Source organism: Berghia stephanieae, chromosome 1 (genome assembly GCF_034508935.2).
Source record: "Berghia stephanieae isolate SIO BIC M18660-M18661 chromosome 1, UCSD_Bste_1.3, whole genome shotgun sequence".
Classification (NCBI taxonomy): Eukaryota; Metazoa; Mollusca; class Gastropoda; order Nudibranchia; family Aeolidiidae; genus Berghia; species Berghia stephanieae.
The window spans coordinates 24,447,069-24,471,168 of record NC_088360.1 but is presented as its reverse complement, the minus strand read 5'-3'; the positions used below and the strand labels follow the sequence as shown (position 1 = coordinate 24,471,168).

The following is a 24,100-nucleotide window of genomic DNA, read 5'->3' as shown; positions in this document are numbered from 1 at the left end:
TTTTATTTTTTTTGTATGTTTAATGGCTGGCATAGTTTATTTTGTTGATTCAAGAGGCAAACAAACAAATGTATGCTGTTAAAGTAAAGTGAGCTTTGCCATTTTAATATTTATAAAACTAAATAGTGAGAATATATGTTTTGATGCGGACCAGGCCCATGACTGTAAACTTGAGGTTGACCCATAAACTTGCACCAATCATGTTTGCTCTTTTGCTGAATATGGAATGCCTTATATTCATATATATTGAAAATGATAGTCTTTGACTCGTTTATAATAATAATAATAATAATAATAATAATAATAATAATAATAATAATAATAATAATAATAATAATCTTTATTGTCCAAATAGGCAATTATTGTTAGGTTACAGCTCTTGTAATAGGGGAAAAAGTAATTAAAATAGTTGTAATAATGATGATAATAATACTGATAGTAATGATGATAATAATAAAATAATAATAATAGTAATAATAATAATAATAATAATAATAATAATAATAATAATAATAATAACAATAACAAAGATAATAACAATAATAATAAAAAGAAGAAGAATAATAATAAATGCATATCACTTAACCTTTACCATCCCATAGAGACTGTCAGTCGGCCACACGCTACACGATGACCGGTGGCATACAGTCTTCATCAAGAGGAGAGATTACACTGTACAGTTGTCTATTGATTTGGACAGGCCAGTTACCGGTGAGTCACTGAACTTTTGTTGTAGGTGCTGTTTGTCCCGGTAGACCTGGTGATGGTGGTGCTTGCTACTGCTGGTGGTAGTAGTGGTAAATCTGGCATTGTTTTACTTGGTGGTTTTATAGCTCTTGTTGTTGTTTATGTTGCTGTTGCTGTGGGAAAACAATTTTCCAATTGTAATTTAACTTAAGATTAATTGAGTAATGGTGAAGTCTTGAGTTTTTGGATTTTTTTTTTTGATTTTTTTCTTTTTTTTTTTCTTTTTTTTTCTGCTTTAGTTGCTTTGCTTGTATATTTTAAATAATCTATTTTTTTAATATGACATGAGGGATGCTCACATTTAAGTTATAACCAAAGTGTGATTTTTTTTAAAGCACAACTTGTATTTTATATCATAATATCATATTCATAATCATTAAGGGTTACATAGGTCAAAAGACCTTCAAATACCCTGATATTTTTGCAAATATGATATAACATAATAGTTAAAACAAACAAAATAAAAGATCAAATTGATGCATGGGCATTATAAGTACACAAAATCGTATAATAACAATAACAACTTTTTAATTTCATCAATCATCAGATCAAGTGAGAGGCTTGGGTTTCACCTTGTCTGTTCGTGAGATCAATGTTGGACATGTAAAGAGAGGTGAGTTTAATGATTGAAGAAACGTGAGGTGTAAAAAACCCTCTAGCAAGATAGATAGAAAATTGTTTAGATAAATGGGTATAAAATAACTCCCAGAGATGTACAATCTCTTTGAGAGTGAAAGAATTGGTTCGTAAAGTGTGTCAACAAGGTTTGAAATGTTGAAGAGATAGTTATCGGGTATCTGGAATGAAGGAAGGTAATAGTGAAAAATGTCCTTCCAACAGATAAAATTGGAGATACCTATATTGTAGTATATTGATGCGGCTATGTGGTCTTGTGGTATGACACTCGCTATCAGATTGGAAGGTCCTGGGTTCGAGTCTCGCGCCTGGCGCATAGATGAGTCCTTGGAAAAGGCTCTTTACTCACTTTCTCTCACCGTACTCAGGTGTATGATGAGTACCTGGTCGTTAACAGCGTTGTCTTTGTCCGAAAATTTGTAATATCGCCTAACAGGCGGCATGTCCCGTCCTACATGTTAAATATTGCTGTTGACCAGGGATCCCTTGTAAAGCGCTTTGAACACATTTAGTGGATATTGCGCTATATAAAGCTCAATTTTTTTAATGGATTTAAAATAGCTTTTAGATGATCTCATTATGACCTGAAAAACATCATTCATATGCTATTTGAATACTGAATATCATGTCTTCAATATTTGTTGTGAGTTATTAATTGATTTAAAGATGAACGTATAGAGGCATTTCTTTCTAAAGAAATTTGTCTTTTGTCATTGTCAGAAACTGAAGTTAGGATTAAAAATAATAAAAGTGAAAATGTAATATTCTTATCTTGAAAATATCAAAAGCAGTGTGAGTAGCAGATGATGACCTGTTTAATATTATAACATACTTTTTATGTACAGAAATAACACATCATCGGTATAGAAGGAAATCAAAAAGGGAGAGAAGTGTGATGTCAAATGATGTTAGTGATGATTTGTCTGGATTTGTTGGATCTATGCAAGCCTTTGTCTTCAATGGAAATAATTTCTTTGAGGTGAAAAATATCTCAGACCGTATTGTCTGTTATTTTGTTGTGTTTTTCTTTTTTTTAATTTCCCTTTTCATTTTTTTTTCCTTATTTAGATCAGGAACAAGAGTAGTTGTACAAAAAGTGAATGCATTTAATGGAAATTTAAAGATATAGTAATATATAAAGTAAGAGATGCCCAGTGAATACTCATTCGTATATGTGAAGATATATATATATATATATATATATATATATATATATATATATATATAATATATATATATATATATATCTACATACTGAAAGAAAGACTGAAAGAGGGTGTGAGAGTGTGTGTGGAAGGAACTTGAGAAACTGATTCCATGATAATTTTGTTATGGTGTTATTTTTACATTCCATAACAAGTGCCTTTGTCCTTGATAGTTTACAAATATAATATTTTAATAGCTTTTATTAAAAAGTTGGCTCTATCTAATTGACATGTTTTTCTTTCAATCCAGATGGCAAAGGCAGAATCAGAGCATCACATGGAGATCACTGCCAGATTTAGCTCAGATGAATATGTAGTGCGTGACCCTGTGACTTTTAAGTCTGTGGATTCATACGCCCTTCTTCCAACCCTTCAAGTCCATGCAGAGTTTTCAGTTAGCTTCCAAATCAAAACAACAGAGGCAGACGGCTTGCTTCTCTATAATGCTGGAAAAGCAAGGGACTTCTTTGCCATGGAACTGTATGAGGGCTTCTTGTATTATATCTACAACATGGGTGAAGGGGGTCAGAGGGTCAAGGCCAATGTCAATAAACCAATCAACGACAATAAATGGCATGAGGTAGTGTAGACTATTTGCTTCCATTCTTTTTTTATGTCACTTTTTTAGAAAGCAAAATATGATGTTTCTTTATGCACTTTTTCCAGAATGCTACTTAAATTTTTTGAGACACTCACGATGACATTTATAACATTGCTGTTATATTATCATAGTAGTGGAATTGGGGTTTTGAAATTTTTGTTTTGGATAACCAAAGATAATAGAAGTATAGGAATATTCATTGAATGTTTCCTTAGTGTTTCATTGTTGTTCCTAAAAGTTTGCATAGTTCCTAAAAGATTTTAAATTTATCATCAATGTGACCATTTATATTTCCAGATCCGTCTTCTCAGAACAGAACCATTGAAACAGCTGGTACGCGTGGATGCGAACACGCCGACGGAAGATGATTTGTCGGGGAACAGAAATGTTCTATTTGATCTGGATGGGGCGTTGTACATTGGAGGAGTGAGAAAGACCATGTATCCATCCTTACCCAAGCTTATCCAGTCCAGACAGGGTTTTGTTGGATGTTTGGGGTCTCTTGACCTGAATGGCTACCTACCTAACCTGCTCAGAGATGCCAGTCCTATTGAGTCTGTTGGAGATGGATGTCAAGGTAAGAGAAAATCTTATTGTCTTGTTCATATTTTGTTTCTGATTTGGTTGATTAATTATTTCCCTTTAAGACTAGCAAAACAGTTTTTAAATTACATCTCTTTCAACTACTTTTTCATGAATTGAAAATGCTAGGGTGTACTTATAAAATGTAAGATATTGTCATGCAAAAATTATTAAATACAGCTCGACCATTAGTCCGTGATGCTTAGAGAAACTATACAAATTTCTCATTCACTATGTCATCATATACTCATTCCTTTATCCATTCACACAAACACACGCAGTTTTAGTTGCTTTTTGTAGAAAGTTACAACAAAACCTATTGATAAAATCATTCATATTATTGTATTTAAATTAACACTTTGTTTTAAAAAATAAACATTTTCAGGTCCTTTAAAGAAGTGTGTCAATGATTCATGTGCCCACCATGGCAGATGTGTCCAGCAATGGACCTCTTACAACTGTGACTGTGATATGACGTCATACACAGGCTCCATTTGCCAAGAGGGTATGTATAATATGATCACCTTCCATTAATGATAGAACAAAATGTTTTTTATCATAGCTTTTCCTTCAGCAATGCACTTATCACCTCATCATCATTATCGTCAGCATCATCATCAGGAGCAATATCACCAGCAGCAGCAGCAACATCACCCTCATCATTGTCATCATTATCATCATCATTGTCATCATCGTCATCATCATCATTCAATAAAACCCAAAAGCATTAAGCAATAATCTAATTGTATCTACAGAGAGTATTTCATACAAATTCGGTCCAAGACCAGGTGTTATGACATTTACGTACCCTGAGGAAAACAGACCATCCACAAATTCTGAGAGCTTGGCTTTTGGATTCCGAACATTCCAGGAAGACGCCATCTTACTCAGAATGGACAGCACCACCTATGATGACTTTATCCAACTTGAATTGGTAATTTTATCCACATATTATGAACTGTTTTGGATTTTTGAATTAGCAAAATAGTCGTATATAATTTTTTTTTTTTTTTAAATCAGAAAATAACTTGAACTTTTATATACATAAAATAACTTGAACTTTTATATACCAAGTGCAATATCCATAAAACGTACTCAGAGCTGGAGTTTATTCCAGTTTCTGTGGTGTGAAATGGACTATAGCAATTGCTTGCTACCCTTTGTATAGGATGCTAGTCAATCACAAAGTACTTTCCACCAGGTATAATAGACTCAGCTACCCAATCACTGCTGACTCGACTGGACAGAAAAAACATCTTGACTTCACCCAGGATTGATCTCGGTCCTTTGTGTCTGTATGATTGCTCTACCAACTGAGCTATTGGGGCCTCCAATTGTAGGCATAAAGATCGATGATATCATTGATATTGTGACATAAAGCTTTTATTAATATACAAAACATTTACACTTTTTAAAAAAAGCTATTTGTGACCAACCACTTGAATCTGGTTAGTGTGTCAATGAAACTCGATGAAAAGAAAATTGAGTTAAAAGTTGAAATGATCAGGATAAGGAAATATTTTAATTAAAGATTAAAAAGTAAAACTTATTCTCTTCAATGAAGATATTTGTTTTATTGTATCTGAAATGTTATGAAGTTCAGCTAAAACTTCCATTTTAGGCATAAGTTCACCCCAACATTTGAGATGATTTGACCTTATGCGGTATAGACAGATCCTTATAGACGTCTTCTTTTTTCTTAAAGCTTGCCATTTAAAAAAAAAATCAACCCTTTCCAGTAATAATTGCTTGCTAAGGCCATATCCTTTTGCAGGTATTGTGGTATGACTCTGGCTGGAAATCACTTGTTCCAGTCCTGCTCTTGGCAGTGCTGAATTGAGTCCTCAGAAAAGGCTCTTTTTATTCATTCTGTCACTGTACTCAGATATAAATGAGTACTTAACTTGTGATATTAGAAAGCAGTGTGGCTCAGCGGTACGGTCTTTGCTTTGTACCCCAAAGGTACTGAGTTTGACTACCCGCTTCGCTGTGTGGCCTTGAGCAAGTCACCTCGCCCTAGCTCACTTTGTGGCACTGCACTGCAGCTGATGGCTGGGTTATTCCAGTCTTCCCTTGGGATAGACCCTAAGGACACATTTCTCCTAGGGGATGAATAAAGGGAATTTTATTTTTATTCATTTATTTATTTTATCATTTATTTATTTTATTTATATTATTGTTTCTATCCAAAATACCGTATAAGAGCCTTGCAGGCAACATGACTCATTCTACTTTTTTTCTGTTGCTTTTTGTTTGGGAGCTCTTTAAGTATGCTAAGTCGAAATCAAACTACATAAATTCTCAAGTGGTTTTTATTCATATTAATTTTCAGACAGAAGGCAGCATCCTTGTTTCATACAACATGGGGACATTGGACCATCCCATAGGAAATCTATTCAGTAAACTAAATGATGGAAAATATCATGTGATTCGGTTCACGAGAGATGGACCAAATTCCACCCTGACCATTGACTTCGGCCGCACTATAACCAAAATCCCAACAGGTAAGGAGAAGGCTGTACAACATGCTGCATGATCATATCTCTCATACCTTGTTTGAATGTTTGGTTTTATCATCAAGACTTTGAAACTGAGCAAGATTTCTCTAAGTAATAAAACCTATGAAACTCCCTTTGTATGCATAGACAGTGTGTGAAATATCAGATACTTTGATTTTAAATGCTTTTGGAACAAGTGGCATGTGAAAGGCATTTAAAAGCCAATTTGCTACAAGAAATGTTGCAGAATCTGAAATCTTTTTGTTATATTTTGAGGATTAATCCAAGAGGTTTACCACTCTTTCAGCATGTTTTTCGCATTGTCCCATCTCACACTCATGATGTTTGTCTTTGTCTTAAAGACATCTTTTTTGGCTCAGAGAATCGTATTCAGAAATGTGAAAATTGAACATAGTTATACGAGTATTCTTTTATTGGTAAGATCCATACGTAAAGTATAGAGATAAGTGTAAGTTTTTCATTATTGTGTGCTCAGGTAACCATTGTAATGTGTCTTTTGAAAGTTCTAAGACTTCATTAAAATTCAAATAGATGCAAAGCAAAATGACGAAGACTTTCATTTCCTAAGAGTCAATAATTGCACATATAGGGTCTACTTTTTGCCTCAAGAATGAATATCTCACTTTTTATACAATCTTTCTTCAACAAAAAGACATCCGCTTACCCTCTATATTTATTATGTTTCCCTTTCATAAATATTTTTTTTGTTGAAAAATTATTTCTTTTTAAATTTATTTTCACTGACTATAACAAAGTCACATCCCCTCCAGCTTATACTGCAAACACCCCCGTGTTTCTGACATTTTCTTCTCTTTTTATTACATGGTGTGTTTGAAGTGCCCGTTTTATTAACCATGAGTCTTCATACTCTTATTTATACAATAAGATATCTGGAAATAGGCTATTAATTTATTTCAACTTTTTTTCATATTGTTTTAAAAGTAAGCGGGATAATTTTATCTTGGTTTGAGATTTTCTCATGATGACAGCAATAATCAAGATCTTTGCAACATCTAGTGAAGAACAAGTCCATTGACTAATACATTTTTCCTAAAGTATGATTGCATCATTGCTGTTACAATCATTCCACTATCGAGCAACCAATATTGAATATGCGGATCAAGTTATTTTTTTAAAGTGTAGTTTAAAAGTTTAGTCAACTCTATTCTTTTACCTTATTGAATTATTTTTTTTCTAATAATTTCAATTCATAATACTCATGCCGTATTTTTTTATTTATTCTTACTGCAAACCATTGGAGACATTGTATAAGCTGCGAGACTAACATTTTATGTGTTTTGATATGTTCTTCCCATTTTTATTAAAAAGTTGTTATTTTCTCTTTTTTTTTTTGTTGACGTATGGCAGTTTGGTACATCGATGTACCTGCACAAAATTTGTCATTATTAAATGATCTTAAGCCTGTAATCCAAACTTTTTTTAATTGATTCATTTGTCTATAATGATTCATTAACAAATTGTCCAGAATTTGTCATACCTGCAATCAAACCCAAGCCAAATATTATTGAAAATGTAAAAATTGATTTTCTCTTCTATTTCTCTCTTTTGAAAATTGTTCATGCCCATTATTGTTGCAATATTGTAGAATGAGTCAGTTATCAATAGCATAAATTATATAAGAAAGGACTGATTTCTAATGTTCATGTGACCAATTTTGTCAAAACGGTATTATGTCAGGGTGAAACTGACCTTAGAATGGAATTTTAAGCTGGACTTTTGAAAATTGAGTTTTAAAAAGTATCTTCATTAAGAAGAGAGGATGTTATTCTTTAAACATGACAACAACAAAAAATTTCCTAATCTTTATCATTTTTACTATTAACTCAACTTTCATCATCCAGTTCATTCCGACATATACCTATTGGATTTGGGGGGCCACATAAATACTTGTGGGTCTGTCAGTTATCCATTTCCACCGTCACTCAGTACACATTCAGTTGGTTTTATTGAAAACAAGGAAGTGCTGATATTGAAACACCCATTTTAACAATGTTTATCATGCTCAATGCGGTTCATAACGCTACATTTATGCCTCCAGTACATTCTGTAGAACAAATTTGCTGTTCCAAAATAAACAAATCTCCTGCTTGTCTGTTATATAAAATCAGAAGACTTTCTCAATGATTTGTTGTGCTAGGAACTTGACTTACGACTTATTCCCTATGGTTCTTGTTGGGGCACAGGTCTGCAATGGTATTCTACCAGTGTATCTTATTCTGAGCTGTCCACTTTGTCATAACATTCTTGTTCTTAGAAGTTTAAAAAAAAATACTCTCTTCAATTAAGACATTTATTTTGAATCAAATCATAATAATGATATTCAGTTACTTATATAGCGCTTAACTTCCATATAAGTGCTCAGTGCGGTGCTTTCCAATATGAATTTTCATTCAAACATTCATTTGTAGATGAATTCAAATGTAATGAGTAATGTTTAAAATTCAATTTTAGGCATCAGGCACACCCATCCATATTACCATTTTGAGACAATAGGTCACATTTGTGATCATTTACCATTTACCCTTACAGAGGGAGTTAACCTTTACTCTATCCTGACACTGACACTGACCGTAGCCATCGTTAACTTATAGCCTGACACTGACCAAAAAATGACATCAAAATGCCAGTCTTTTTTGGTTTCAGTGTCAGGCTATAACTTAACGATGTCTACGCACTGACACCATATTTTACCAATTTTACCTGGAGAGAACATAAAATGACATGACTCATCCTTGTTGAAACCAGAGTTGCGTTGGTGTTACTGATTTGTTTGTGGAAATATTAAGCTGTTGTCATGATGGTATAAAAATAATGCTCTTTGATCTGGCTGGAGAGAGAGAGAGAGAGAGAGAGAGAGAGAGAGAGAGAGAGAGAGAGAGAGAGAAAGAGCATCTCCAGTTTAAATATCAATTGTTGTACATTTGGATTACATGGGTTCGGATTATGGAGATGTGACTGTATTATCATAATGAACTGATAATATCAATTGTAAAGGCTAATGTTTTTTATATGTGCCAATTTTCAATGCTTGAATTACTAATTTTCCCCACTTTTGATCTAAAAAAGATTAAAACACATACTTTAATAATATTGACAGGAGTGCTTGTGGGAGAGAGAAAGGATTTATAGCATATGCGGCTGTATGGTCTTGTGGTATGATTTTCTCCTTCAGACCGATAAGTGTAGGGTTTGAGTCCTGCTCTGAATAGTGCATAGTTGAGTCCTTGAAAAAGGCTCTTCACTCACATTCTGTCACAGGTGAAAAATGAGTACCTGGCCCTTATTTGAGTTGTCTCTGTCATAAAAATTGTTTTATTGCCTAACAGGCAACATGTCTCGTCCTACATGATAAGTGTTCTCGTTGGGTGTTGGGTACCTCTTGTAAAGTGCTCTGAGCATGTTTAGATGACATTGCGCTATGTAATGCTCAAAAATGCTCGTGTCTATGTTTGCCTGGCTGTTATTTTTAATTTTATTACGAATGATTTAAGATTTGAGTCATTTCACTATTTATTGTAAGACTGCGTCAATTCTATCAATGCTACAACAATTTGTAAAAGCTCTTTGTCTCTTTATGATTTTCAACAGTAATGGAGGCAATTTTATGACCGAAAGAAAACACTTGTAAATAGCACTTTACCAACATCCATTGGGAAAATATGTTAATCATAATTGATATCATGTAATTTGTAATTTTACCAAACATTCATAAACAGACAAGAGCTTCCTGCATTTTTAGTCTTCAAAGATAGAACTGTTGTGCCCTGTGTGTATGTAGGTTTTGCCCTATTAAACTTTTCAGCATTGATGTAAATTTCTACGATTCACCCAAGCCAGATAATTTGAAAATGTCTGCTTTGTAAGGCAATAACATTTTTCTCACAATAATACAGCCACGTCTCCATAACTCAGACTTCTTTGAATTTGGATATCATATAGAAATAATTGGGGTTACGATTTTCTTCTCTGATTTTGTTTGACAGCCGACAAGACAGTGTTTTGTTTTTTTAAAATATAAGAAACGATGTTGCACAATGGTTTCAAAACATTTGTCTCTGCCTTTTGTCCTTGGTTAAGGTAGTTGGAAAAATTATCTCTCATGCCTGAGGTGTAAATTGGTAGCCTCTTGACGAAAAGCAGTGATGGAAATTTATTATGTTGAACATAAATCTAGTTCTGTATGATATGCTTGGAGCATGCATGAAATACTGTGAAGCGCATTGAACATGTTGAAACAATTGAATCTTGCAATATGAATATATACATATGTCCTACATTACAATTGACTGTCTGCCAATTTAGACATTTTGTTAAATCCTGCAATGTGTCAGGGAATGGTATGTTCGAGTCATAGAGACGTGACTGTATTATCCTATTTGAAATTATTTGATCATTCAATCTCACACGAAACAAGAGGCATACATCGTTTAATTCAGTTGGTATCTCAGACTTACTCCCTTATCCAATCCAGTTCTATCTTTGTAACTGTTATGTGAATGTTTACTTGTAATTTTCAAATGCTAATGCTGCATTTTCCTGTACTCAAGTATTTGCATTTGAGGAGGAGGAAATTCTCGCCATACAACAGCAAGGTATTACAGGATGGTGATCTTTAAAAAATAAAATCCATGCACCTTTTTTTTCACAAATCTTATCCTCTATCCCACTATGAATAAAAAATGTTATCTCTTTAAATATAAAATATTTATCATATTTAAAACCAAAGTCATTTATTATATAATTCATGTCACGATCACATTAACAATAGTTTATAAAATGCACAAAATACATTATAATTTGAATACCAAAAATATATACTTTGTTAAATATGTCTGTGGCTTAAGTAATGACTTTTTGAATCATTGCGAAAGCTAAGTTTCATTAGCTAATTGTATGGGTTTTTTCTTCGTGATTTTAGATCAGCACTGAAGAGATCAAATTTTTAAGATATCAATACTAAAACAATTCAAAATCATTGGCTTTTAGATCACTTATCAAAGGATATATACTGCTTTATTTTTTTATTTGTATAAAAAAAAGACTTCTCTTCTTGCTTAAGTTATATACATTCTGCTGCCAAATACAGAATTCATCCATTTATTTCAAAACATTCACTTCTTTTGTTTCAAATTTAGAATAGTTCAGATCACATTTTTATCAAGCTTAGTCAAGGACGCTTTGATTTGATTAATTCTATTATGTAAATGTAACTAAAAAGAAAACATTGGTAGATTGTCTAAAACGTTAAACTAAGATGAAATAGAGATGAAAGAAATGTAACTAAGTTATTTATACTTTCATTTTGGAGACAGCTTTTGCCTTAGGCATATCATTGAAGTCGCTTTAAGAAAGCTTGAAATAGTGGCTATTAATTTTATTTTTTTTTAGTAATATACAATTGTAAATATAATTCGAAGTCAAAATCAGATAGAATGCTTATCTCCAAAACCAAGGCTAGTTGTATTAATTGATACACTTTCGAAATCCATTCAATTTTTAATTTTCATTTGCATGCAATATATACAATTTTACCTTTCAACGCTTAATAAAGCATATCAACACGACAAAGTATCTTTCAATTCTCAGCTTCATCAATCATATAAGATTAATGAAAATACACATCATCTATAACAGATTTCTCATGTACTGACAAAACATCATTTATTATTTTGGCGGAATTTGATACAACCCATTGACCCCAAACCTTTTAAAAGTTCTTATACCTGAGACTTTTTCAAGATCTCAGGTTTAAGCATTTTTAAAGTGAGGGTCATTGAAGTTCATCAAATTTTGAGGTAAAAATGCAATGATCAAAATGAATATAAGGTGTTTTGTCACTTCACTATATGACAAAGATTAAAAGTAAAGTGTGCACTTGTGCTATGATCCTAAATTATGCAGATTTCCTTTTTACTAAGAATCCAATATTAGAAATTATTGTTCTTTTCTATAAGAAAGAAAGTCTTTAAAACAGTCAACGAACTAAAAATCAAAAGTACATCACACATTTTGTCACATGTGAAAAGTTTTTACTCTGTGGACTGTTAAAAGATACCAATGTTACAAAAGGAAGATTAAATCATTAATGAAAAAGTATATTTTTGAAGGGACATGGATGCTTATTAATAATGATACCTGTGATTTAAAAGATGAAATAGTTTGCCTTTCTATGACATTATCATTACTTTTTCACTTGGACAGGTCGACAAGCTCACACCTTCAACAACCAGGCGTACATTCGTATAGGTGGGAGGACGGCTGATGACGGAAGTATCCTTGACTACTTTGACGGGTCCATGTCAGGTGGGTCAGAATGTTTTGTGGGTTTTTTTAACGGCATATTTGTAAATGAACTTTTAAATACGTAAGTTGTTTGTGAAGTTGATTAAGCTGTTGAAGTTATTTTAATCAATTTTGTCATTGATTTATAAAAGGAGTACATATCGTACGTATGGGGTTTTATTTAAATATAAAAAAGACAGAATGCATGGTTGTAGCAAACATATTAATGCATGTTTCACTTTATTGTACAAATACCATCAGTGACATTTATAACAGTGAATTTTCCCTTTCAATGAAAATAGCATTTAAAAAACAACCACATCAACAACAATTACTACTACTACTACTACTATTACTACTACTACTACTACTACTACTACTACTACTACTACTACTACTACATACTACTACTACTATACTACTACTACTCTTCTATACTAATACATTAACTACTACTATCACTACTACTACTACTACTACTACTACTTACTATTACTACTACTACTACTACTATTACTACTACTACTACTACTAATACTATTACTACTACTACTACTACTACTACTACTACTACTACTACTACTACTACTACTACTACTACTACTACTACTACTACTACTACTACTACTACTACTACTTCTACTACTAATACTATTACTACTGCAATGTGTGGGGGGTTTGGGATGGCGTAATACATAAAATGTAATGAATACATCAACATCTATGGGACTGTTTACTTGTGTGTATAATTGTGGAGCGACATTGAATTCAATTCATACGTAAACGAAAATAATTTGATTTCTTTTTTTGCCTCTATGAAAGATGTTAAATAAAGATATGCATTTATATACATTTTAAAGACACATTACAAAAGAGTATTGAATGCTGTGTATACAGATTTAAAGGTATTGAATAAACAGTGATGTTTGTAAAACGTACATTTTAATATCACATTTTGTACACATTTCTCATTTTATTTAAACATTGCAAATCATAATGATTGCTTATTATTGTCTCATAGTTTTTGAAATAAAACTTTTATTTCATTTAGTATAAAACACCTTGTAGAGGGAGACCTTGAAACCCGCAATATTTTCAATTCAGACTTGATGTATAATCCAAAAAAATAACCATCATGGATATGTTGTTGTTGATGTTCCCATGAAAATTCACAATGGAATATGACAGCCACAGGAATGGAATACCCAAAAGTATTTGATTGTGCCACTGATCATTAAGACAATGAAAGTGCTTGTGAGTCGTTAAATTTTGAGAAATGTAAATTGAAAAGCACATCATATTGCACGTAACCAACTTCATTCATTCTTTATGCATATTACAATTATGCTTATATAGGTGATATCAAATTCTATTTCTGAATTGCGGATTCTCTCTGCATTTATTTAGTTTTCTCCAATGCATTTATCCAGACTTATTAATTCCGGAGTTAAGTGTTATTAGAACATCAAGAAAAAGACAAAAGGTATTAAATTTGAAAGTCATATTTTTATGTGGTTGGATAGCTCAATGACTAGTACACCTGCTCACCAACCGTTCTCTGTGAGGCAATGGGTATCAGTTGGATCATGGGGTTGGCTCTCCCATGATTTTATTCTCTGTTTTGATCTAGCAGTTATCCATACCCTTGATTTCTTATCATAAGTACAAACAGAAGAACACAACAAGAAATTAGATAAAACACACTTAATTTGTGTTCATTAATCTATCACCCATCCAATCACCTTCACTGTCTCTTGACTTTCAAGTAGGTATATAAATGGTGAATGATTTACCATCAACTTTGTTTCAGTACTTTTACCTGTTTAATTTTCATGCAGGTCTTGTAATCAATGGAATTCACATATTTGAGAGGGCAATGGAGAACGATCCAAGAATTCACCTTACTGGCAATGTCCAACTGAGCTATATACCCAGACCTAACAAGTAAGTATTTGATTATTTGTTGATATAAAGGGACAATTGTTGATTTAAAATGAAGTGAATCACATAGCTTAATAGCGGTTAATTAATACGGTTTTAAAGCTATAACCCTCTTTGGTTTTCAACATTTCAAAACAACAGTGACCTAGTGCAGTAGAACCCTTATGTAAAGAACAACAACAAGTGGATAGAATAGTTTTTATATCAGTAGTTTTTTGCTGAAAGGAATATTAATGAGGGGAAATGGGACAAGAATATATATTCGTTTGAGATAAGTGTTATCTACTGTTTTAGTAAAATGACTAAAAATGAGGAATATTTTAACAAATGAAAACCAATTTTTGTTTTTAAAAAACGTCAATGAATCAAGTATTTGTATAAGTTCAAGACACTCTGGGTAGGCCTGTTTGGCATACCATTGTGAGCAATGGCGGTCCTGCCTTGATATCACTTCTAACAAAGCACATATTTTGTCATTCTGGCTAGAAAACTTTTACTTCAAATACTGATCCATTCAGATGAGCCTACTTGAGGTGACTAGACTGCGATCTAACATTATGCTTTAACATGCTTTAACATTAACATGTTGAATCCTTATAGAATTTAGTGTAAGCTCTCCTTTTTCTCTCTCTATCAAGGGTTTGGGTTTTTTTTCTTAATTATCGTCTCATAATAAAGTTTATTGTAAAAACCTATCCTTTAGAAAGAAATTGAAGCATGAAAATGAAATGATAATGTCTCCAAATTACAGGCCTATCGTTAAAGTGGAGGAACTACAAGAAAGAATGCAGTCAACTGAAGGGGTGAGTTTTGTTGTGAAAAAAACGTAGGCTGTAGTGATCTATTATTTGTTGGTTTCACTTTTATTTTGTGTGAATGTACAGAAATTCAGTTTGTCGATTGCCAAAAAAAAAAAGAACACCATAAAAATATACAAACAAACCCAAGTATTTACTTAGAAACATAGAAACATTTAGACTCCCTTCCCCCTTTTGTAACTCGGTGTTCAAACACCAAAAAGTGAAATCAAGAACAGCCTGCTATTTTGAATTTTGTCCAAAATAGGTGAGTAATGACGCTTATTAAGTATGGTTGCTTAAATTTCTATCATCGCTTACAGCACTTTATAAGGATGTTGATAGTATCAAGATAATTCTTGAGTATAGATTAGGGCTTTTCTTTGATATATTATGATTTAAGTCATAATGTTATTTGCACATTATAATTCTTTTTTTTTTCTAAGATCACTTTCCTATTTACTATCATAGGTATAACTACATCTATATTTCTTTTCACAATATATTACATATTTTTATAAATATTTAAAATGTGAAGTTCATTTTAGATTGTCTTCTCTCTAAATCCCATGAATCTTTAATTGTTCTTGAGTAAATTGATTTTTTAAAGGAAATTCAGTTGTTCAAATCTTAAAACCATAATTAGATAATCTAACCTACTCCCACAAAAAAAAAGATCATATTAGTCTGACTCTTTCCCTCAGTCAACTTTGGTACTTCTATCTTTTTTCTTCCTTTTTAACACAGACTGTAACACCCTCTGACTTTAGGCTTCCAAAACATTTTCGATGGAATAAGCACAAGGCTGAGAAATCAAAAACTCTCAGATCTACAAAAATTCGTAATCGGATCAATAAACACTTTAAAGAATCAAAATTATATTCTCATGAGCAGAAGAATCCTCGAAGGACAAGACGGAGAGAGCCAAATAATGAACCCCATTCTACATTTCCAAACCATGAAAGATTTAGAGATGAGCCTGGACATGGTGAAAACAATAAACCAGATAAAAATGGAAAAGAGTCGTGGAATTTCCTTCAAGAGATATTAACTGAGGGTTTGTCAAAAATACCTTCCTTTGTTGAAGAAAAAGAAGATGAAGCAACCACAACAGAGTTTCCCCATAGAAGAAACCAAAATCCTACTCTAGAGTCTGATTGTGAATTGTGCGAACCCATGGCTTTAACAAAGCGGCCGGATGAGAGAACAAGCAGAAGTGAAAGATATGATGGCCATAGACTTGTTGGTGATTTTCCTCATACTGATGATCTTTGGGGTGATAATCGAAATAATAGATGGAATGAGGAAGCGAGGGATGATAAAGAAGGATATGAATATAATTCGGACCAATACAAACGCAGAAGTGGATATCCTTACGATGATTATGGAGATGAAGACTTTGACAACGAGCTGAGTGGGCAGGAGGGAAGTGGATATGAGGACGATGAAGAGACACCAAATCATTCCAGCCATTCCAACCAATCTTCATGGCCATATAGGGTCATTGATGTAAAGGAGACAACTACCATTTTCATGCCGTATAAGACCTTGACCCAGCACCAACCATCACGTCAGTTTGCCGCCTCACGACAGCAGCAAGAGGAATGGAACTACCGTAAAGGGGTACGAAATCGATAAGGACCTTTACTGCCTAGATCTTTGTCAAGCTTTTTTGCACCTACATATTTCTTGTATTTGCTTGATTCTGTTTTACTACTTGACAAAATTGTAGTGAAAAAAATCTTTTGTGGTTGTACAGTTTCTTCACATCTACCTAGTGTGATTTTTTTTATTTGTTTAACCAGGGTTCAGCTTACATTATAATTCTTCCATGTTATATTCCCCCTCTATGATTCCTTTTATCAATCTTTTATTCCCTGACACCTTTCCCCATGGGTTCTTTCCTCTTTATTTTTAACATCTTTACACAAGTGAAGCTAAATCCATACCGCGATTTTCAATACACAAGAAGTTCGCAATTACTGAAAAAAAAAAAAAAGACGATTGAAGAAGTCGTAAAAATAAATGAAGTCAAAAGGATTTTTGTAGGAGGAGATAAGTTTCATGGTCAAGATAAGAATGATTTTTAGGAATAGTTGTATGTAAACTTAGAAAATATTTCGACCTTAGTCGAACAGAAAATGATATATAGTCTAAAAAACTTTGATAAGCTTAATCTCAGTGGCTTTTAACCTTTGCTATTTGTTTGGAATTTAGTCTACTGTTCTTCCTACATTATTTTGTGATGTCATTTTATTTATTAGCTATAAATTGATTTAATTGCATTCTTTGTAACTTGAAGTTAAGAAGCTTGATATTAAATATTTTATTCCTAGCCCTAGATTGCGTTTGTTTTGTTTATTTTCTGTGTTCAATTTTGAATCTGTGTATTGCGTGTTCCAATATTGTGATTTCCTTTAATGTTTGTGGAGATGAACAATGTATTGAGCAGTTTTTGCATGATAGAAGTTATGACATTTAAATATTCGTACATCTTTTTAAACCAGCAACTTTTATATAAGAATATGAGAAAAAGATCAAACAATCAAAGCTGAAATAATTATCAAGCCATCAAGTTGCAAGGATGTAATGTTTTCATTATTAAATTTATCTAATTGGCAGCAAAACAGACAAATCTTTATAACTACCTGTCATTATTTTCCTGTTGTATTTTCTTTTTAATGCTTTACATATTATTTGTATGTATAGCATGTGTCTATTCAACCAAGTCAATATTCACACTATGTTAGTGGTTAGACACTTTTTTCAGTTCTTTCTATATAATAGTTTATACTTATTTATACAGTTATATTCATTCTCACCAAAATACTTCTATTCTAGCACTTCGATTTTGCTCTAAACACCTTTGCAGTTCCTAAGAAAACTTTTAATTCACCATACCTAAAGCAATGACTTATTTTCATTGGTTTGGAGGATTTCGTCTAATACTTTGAATTTTAGTTATAGCTTTCGAGATTTAAACAAAAGTTGTGTCCAATCATAGTCAAAAGAAGGTTCAATGTGTCTTTTTCATAATTCACACCTGATAGAAATGTCTGTCTTTGGATTTATTTTTACTTTGAATACTAATATCATTTCATTCTATGTTTTTACTTTTCTCAAAACTAACACGCAAGAAGAAATATCTCCGTTTAATATTCAAGGGAAAGATTATTATCAACAGAAAATAAAATATTTCACATGGGTCAAATATCGATGCTTGAAATTTAGTAGAATTAATGTGACATTTACTTCAAGGATGTAATAGATAGACATCTCGAAAAGTGATGAGATATTCATGAAATTTTGTAATTGTAGCTCAATGTGCTATAAGAACTTTTTCAGACCTGACTCAGGAAAATGTTCGATACAATCTTAGACTTAAAGTGGCTCAAAAAGAATGTTACAGATGATAATTACTAGTGGTAGAATTAAGCAGAGAACCCAAAATGATTTAACATCAAGAAATATACTTTATTCTGTACGACTTGGGTATTTTCTGACTTGATTGGTACAAACAAATAAATATTGAAAAATTCATGAATATTTCTTACTGGATTAACTATAATATTTCGTGTAAATAGATAACATTACATTAAGGCAGTGGGTGTAAAGAATTACGTATATTTATTAGTCCTTAGAATGGAATATACTGTGGTTACATTTACAGTCTATATTATATGTGACCCATTGACTCAATGTGCTGTTACTTTGGGGTGAAACAGATGACTGAAAGTGAGTCTAAAATAATGATAGTCAGAAATAGGAACTTTAAAGTTTTTATTTTATGTACATTTTTTCATGCAGAATAATGATTATGTCTGATCTCCTCAAAAAAGCATATAAATTTAATACAAATTTCATATTTTAAACTATATACTCATTTTACAGAATCTAGTTCACTGCAATACAATTCTTGTTTGAGTCTCGTGGATGAAAATAACAACAAAAAAACACACCCCAAAAAAACCCCCAATGTTCTCGAGTAATAGAGAATACTGAGGTCAGGCATTTAGATTTAGATATTTAGAATATAGTGCAAAGTTTTGGCATTCTGTATTGATCAAATGTGTTTTAAAAAGATTAAAGTGATATATTATTTACTTTTGATCATGTTTGAAGTAAAGCAAAATGATGTTTCGTTTTCTACATTAAATTTTCAGCTAACGACTCCAAGAGAGGGTGTAACGGACGAAATTTTGTACGCAGGCTCAGGGTGTCACTATGACGATGAGGATGACTGTTCCATCATTGGATCTGGCAATGATGGGGAGATAATCCAACCAGTTGTCATCCCCACCACCACCACTCCCTCTCCAACAACCTCAACAACTACCAGAAAATCTACAACTACAAAAAGGTATTTGTTGCCTGTGATAATGGATTTAGACTATCCAAAAAAAAAGCAGTCCTTTAAGTCATAGGCCTAGAAGAGTTGACATTAACCTGATTTCTTCCGACATTAAAGGATAGTGACAATTGCTTGCTACCCTTTGGTCAGAGCACAAGTCTATTGAAAAATACTTTCCACCAAAAATGATATACCTAGCTACAAAATCACTGCTGAATAAATTTATGGTCAAACCCCCGATTCCCCCCCCCCCCCCTCCCCCCCAAAAATATGTCCTAAATGTCCGGGACTGTCCTAATAAGCTATCAGCATCCTCTTAAAGCTACAGGGTAGTGCACAAATCACTTTTGTTGTTTGTTGTTTTTTTTGGGGGGGTGCAGAGGGGTTTTTCTGGTATATCATTACATCAAGACACATAGGAAGACGTCGTTGTCAAAGAGTTTTTTAGCTTTTAATCTCTGCCAAGCTCCAAGAATTTTTGAAGAGGGTGTTGAGTATCATCTATTTACGTGGAGTAAATCCACCTCAGCTTTGTGTCATAATCTGTTTTATTTCCTGTTTCCTGTTATGCTATTGTGACCTGCATGAATAAGCGGCAGTCACAAGGCCTCCGCTGATAGTCATTTTGTACTGACTCCATAGTGATTCCAAACAGACCCGACCTGAAGGTGGCTAAACAGAAAAACTAACTTGTCATTTTGCTTAATTGAAGAATAGAAAAATATGAGTTGATTTGTACACAATAACGTCAACTTAACGCACTGAACAGTACTCATAATCGTGTGTATTTTCATGTGTTCTTAAAGTCCGCTAGTATATTATTCACCTTTGTCTACTTTCCACCAGACAACGACCAGTGTGCGTAGGACCTGACTGTGAAACGTCCTCCAAGCTCAAACAAACAACAGACAGGGGAGACAAAGTGGATGACAAAATAACAGCACAACCAGGCAAAGCTGTCAATGGCAAAGAAGATGATGACGACGATGACGATAAAGGGATCAACTTGGGTAAGAAACGTGTCATGTGTCCGTGTGCCAGCAGTCACAGTCAAATACAATCATATTTTAAAATCTACAATGATAAAGGGGATGGGCATGGTTAAAATTTCTATCACATTTCTAACTAATATATTATAAGTTATTGCCAAACTCTTAGGTTTTTCAGATCTGAAAATGAAATATCTTATGTAATCAGCCTTTCCGTGCACCACCCAAGATTGGAATTATTGTCATTATCTCACCATTAGATAAAATATCCAAAAACATAAAAGTATTAAACTCCTTTTTAATAGTCTAACTTCCTATTTAATAAACTTTTCTAATTATGAATACCAGGAGGTTGTCATCCATCTCTGGGATCTGATTTCTTTAATTCATTTTAAACATTCTAGTTTTTCCCGGTGAAAGTGATTCCAATTATCACCTGTTAGAACTAGGCATTGATCACAATGAAATATAAGATACGGCAAAATATTCACTTTGATTATTATAAATTCATCATTTTATTCTTCAATGATTTATATGTTTAATATCCTTATTGTTTCCTTCCAGCCCTGATTTTAGGTATCACTGGCAGTGTTCTACTGGCAGTCATTGTGTTGGTCATTGCATTGTACAAATTACGTAGTCGGGATGAGGGAACTTACAAAGTGGATGAAACTCAGAACTTTTCTAATCTTCAGTCCAAGAAATCCAATGGAAATGGTGCTTTAATGGCTGGTGCGGAGTCAGGGGTGGGTAAAAGGGGCAAGAAGAAAGATGTGAAGGAGTGGTATGTGTGATGAATAAGGCATGTGTAGTGTGTGAATGATATAGGCATGGCCGGTAGACAGAAGATACTTTTTTTCTAATGTGTACACCTTTTTCACATTTCTCATTGTAAGTCTTGACCTATAAAAACAATGAGTAACATCTTTTCATCTTTAATTTGAGCCAGTGGTTTGGTTTGTCTGACTTACTTGAGTTATTGATTTTCTTTCTTTTTTTTATTTGCCTTACTACCTATTTATCATCTACCGATGGGGGGAGCTGTGATCACTCCAAGATTTGCTTCGCTCAAAAGATCATTATTTCATGTATTTACTGTCGCCTTTTTCAATTATCAGATGCTATCTTTGTGTCTTTGATTTCAAGGTTTCTGAACCAAACAGAAATACATCAGTACTTACAGAAAACAAAACATGCAGCATTAAATGAAAATTTTCCTGTTTTTTTTAAATATAGTGGAAGCTTTGTGGATTGAGAGTGATGTATCATTGTTATTTAAAACATGCAATGAAGTTAACTAGCTGGTTTTTTTTTCCTTCTTTGTCTTAGAATTCCATTTCTAGAGATAATATCTTCTGACTGTTGACCATGGTTTTGTGTGCCTGAAATAAATTGTTGATTTGAATATTTTTATTATGAAAGTGATTATTGGATGGATAGATATGATAATGTATCTTAAATTGATAGAAATAATATTGTATCTTAACAAATGTTTTGTTAAACGGTTCCCATGGCTTTCTTCTTTATATGTGAAAATTTTACACAGAAAATGCTGCATTTGTGAATCCTTCATTTTTTCATGGTTTTTTAATTTAAATTATTACCGATATTTATTTCATATTCACAGCCTCACAATATTAACTGAAAAATTAAGCCTCACTTTAGAGATGACAAACAAACAATTAGTAATAATTAATCATGCTTTTCTAGATATATGAATATGTGAATCATTTTACCCCCTTTCTCTTATGTACAATTGATACTAAGACCATTATTATGCTTCAGTCCATCATATGACAATTATGATACTCGTTTATGGGATGTATACAGAACTACGACTGCTTTTATCTTTCATGATCTTTACATTGTCGGCTCATGCTAAATCAACGTAGAATTTGTGTTTTCATGGTATATTATTAACGAAAAATAAATAATGATTATGCACATTTGTTAAGCCAATTTATCCTGCTCTGGGCATGTTTCTATATAAAATGAAAAGAGGTAACTAGAAAGTATGTAATTTTTTTTTCACTTTTTCAAGAGAGGTTTCTCTCAAATTAGAATATGTAACAGTATGTGTTATTTTTTCAATAAAAAATGTTTACATCAATAACTTCCAGTATCCGCATCCGTCTTATGAGTCATACAGAAAAAGAAATATAGTGAGTGGTGTAGTAAAATATTTTAGGGTGATCTGGTTTTTATCCCCATAACATCTTCTGTACATATCTCTTGGCTTCCCATGCCAACTTTCATTAAATCTGTTCTTAAGTATTGAAACCCCATATTGTTTAAAATCTCCCATTATTTATCTTTATTTTAATGGCATGGATCATTTTACCTTATATAATTCTAGACTATTTAAGAACTGTCAAAATATATAAAGCAATAATTATAATTGATTTAAGTGAATTTTCATAATCCAAGTGGAATTAAACAGCGAATAAAAGAAACAAAAGACTATTCGCTGAGCTGAGGCTCAGTGGCCACAGGTGTCAGCCATGTTAACCAGAATTGATTCATTGACTGATTTCAGATTCAGCAATCCTTCACATTGATATAAAACCTACCATCTGCCTTTGAACAATTTTTAACATTAATATTACTAAATGATACTTCACCATCTGTCCCAAAAACAAAGACTTTGATTGAGCTATTTACAGAAATTTATCATAAACTCAAATTAGAATACAACAAACACCAAGAAGTGAAAAGACAATAATTTTTTAATGATTTTTTAAATTTTCTTAATCGGACATTTTGATAATAGATTAGGTTTACAATGGCAGTTTGGCTGTGCTTTTTTTAAAAGACTATTTGTAAATTGTTGGGTATTATTTTTTGAATCATTAAATGATTAATTCTATTTTGTTCAATGCCATTGAACTGTTGAGGCAAGAGTTAAAAACTTCACATTCCGACCACTGCTAAAGTAAATTATAAAAGTGACTCTCGACAACATTCATAAAAATAGGTAAAAAATAAGTTCTCCGATGATATGATTTAACATTACTCTTTGCATTGATTACTAAGAATTTAGATCTGACTTCCCCTACATGAACATATTCGCTCAGCCATTAAATTTATGAGGCGATTGGAATGTAAATTAGAGGCTTCTAAATCTCTCATTTTTATTTTAAAGATATATGTGTTTTGACTTGGCCGTTATTTGGGGGGGGCTTTTTTTTCATGACAATTATGAGACAACATAACAAGTTAGATTATCTCAATCATGAGTAATCTTACAACCTGTTTGTATATCATGACTATTTTAATAAACAGTTTGGGAAGATTTTTGACATCCTATATCGATTCTCAACTGTCAAAGATTGAAATTTACAAATTGCTATGTAGCTGATTGTTTATTTATTGTATGTATGATATAAATATAGTAGGAAGTTGGATTTTTAAAGATCAGGTAATGTTTGA

At 32.5% G+C, this 24,100-nt stretch overlaps 1 protein-coding gene across 4 annotated transcripts in view; it reads left to right on the top strand.

Annotated features, from left to right (window-relative positions):
- Window positions 1-23,642, top strand: part of LOC144970832 (neurexin 1-like) — a 228,912-nt gene extending 205,270 nt beyond the window's left edge. For 2 of the 4 annotated variants that reach the window (XM_078910919.1, XM_078910911.1), the window contains 15 exons: window positions 603-711; window positions 1,295-1,360; window positions 2,229-2,362; window positions 2,839-3,168; window positions 3,487-3,766; window positions 4,157-4,276; window positions 4,527-4,705; window positions 6,104-6,275; window positions 12,513-12,614; window positions 14,432-14,537; window positions 15,286-15,337; window positions 16,079-16,954; window positions 19,495-19,691; window positions 20,529-20,692; window positions 21,236-23,304. In XM_078910919.1, the coding sequence (XP_078767045.1) occupies window positions 603-711; window positions 1,295-1,360; window positions 2,229-2,362; window positions 2,839-3,168; window positions 3,487-3,766; window positions 4,157-4,276; window positions 4,527-4,705; window positions 6,104-6,275; window positions 12,513-12,614; window positions 14,432-14,537; window positions 15,286-15,337; window positions 16,079-16,954; window positions 19,495-19,691; window positions 20,529-20,692; window positions 21,236-21,465 (3,117 nt within the window). In that variant the 3' untranslated portion in view covers window positions 21,466-23,304. Of the gene's footprint in view, window positions 1-602; window positions 712-1,294; window positions 1,361-2,228; window positions 2,363-2,838; window positions 3,169-3,486; window positions 3,767-4,156; window positions 4,277-4,526; window positions 4,706-6,103; window positions 6,276-12,512; window positions 12,615-14,431; window positions 14,538-15,285; window positions 15,338-16,078; window positions 16,955-19,494; window positions 19,692-20,528; window positions 20,693-21,235 lie in introns of all 4 variants that reach the window. The other 2 variants (XM_078910936.1, XM_078910928.1) reach the window with 2 other exon arrangements.
- Window positions 23,643-24,100: the final 458 nt, after the last annotated feature.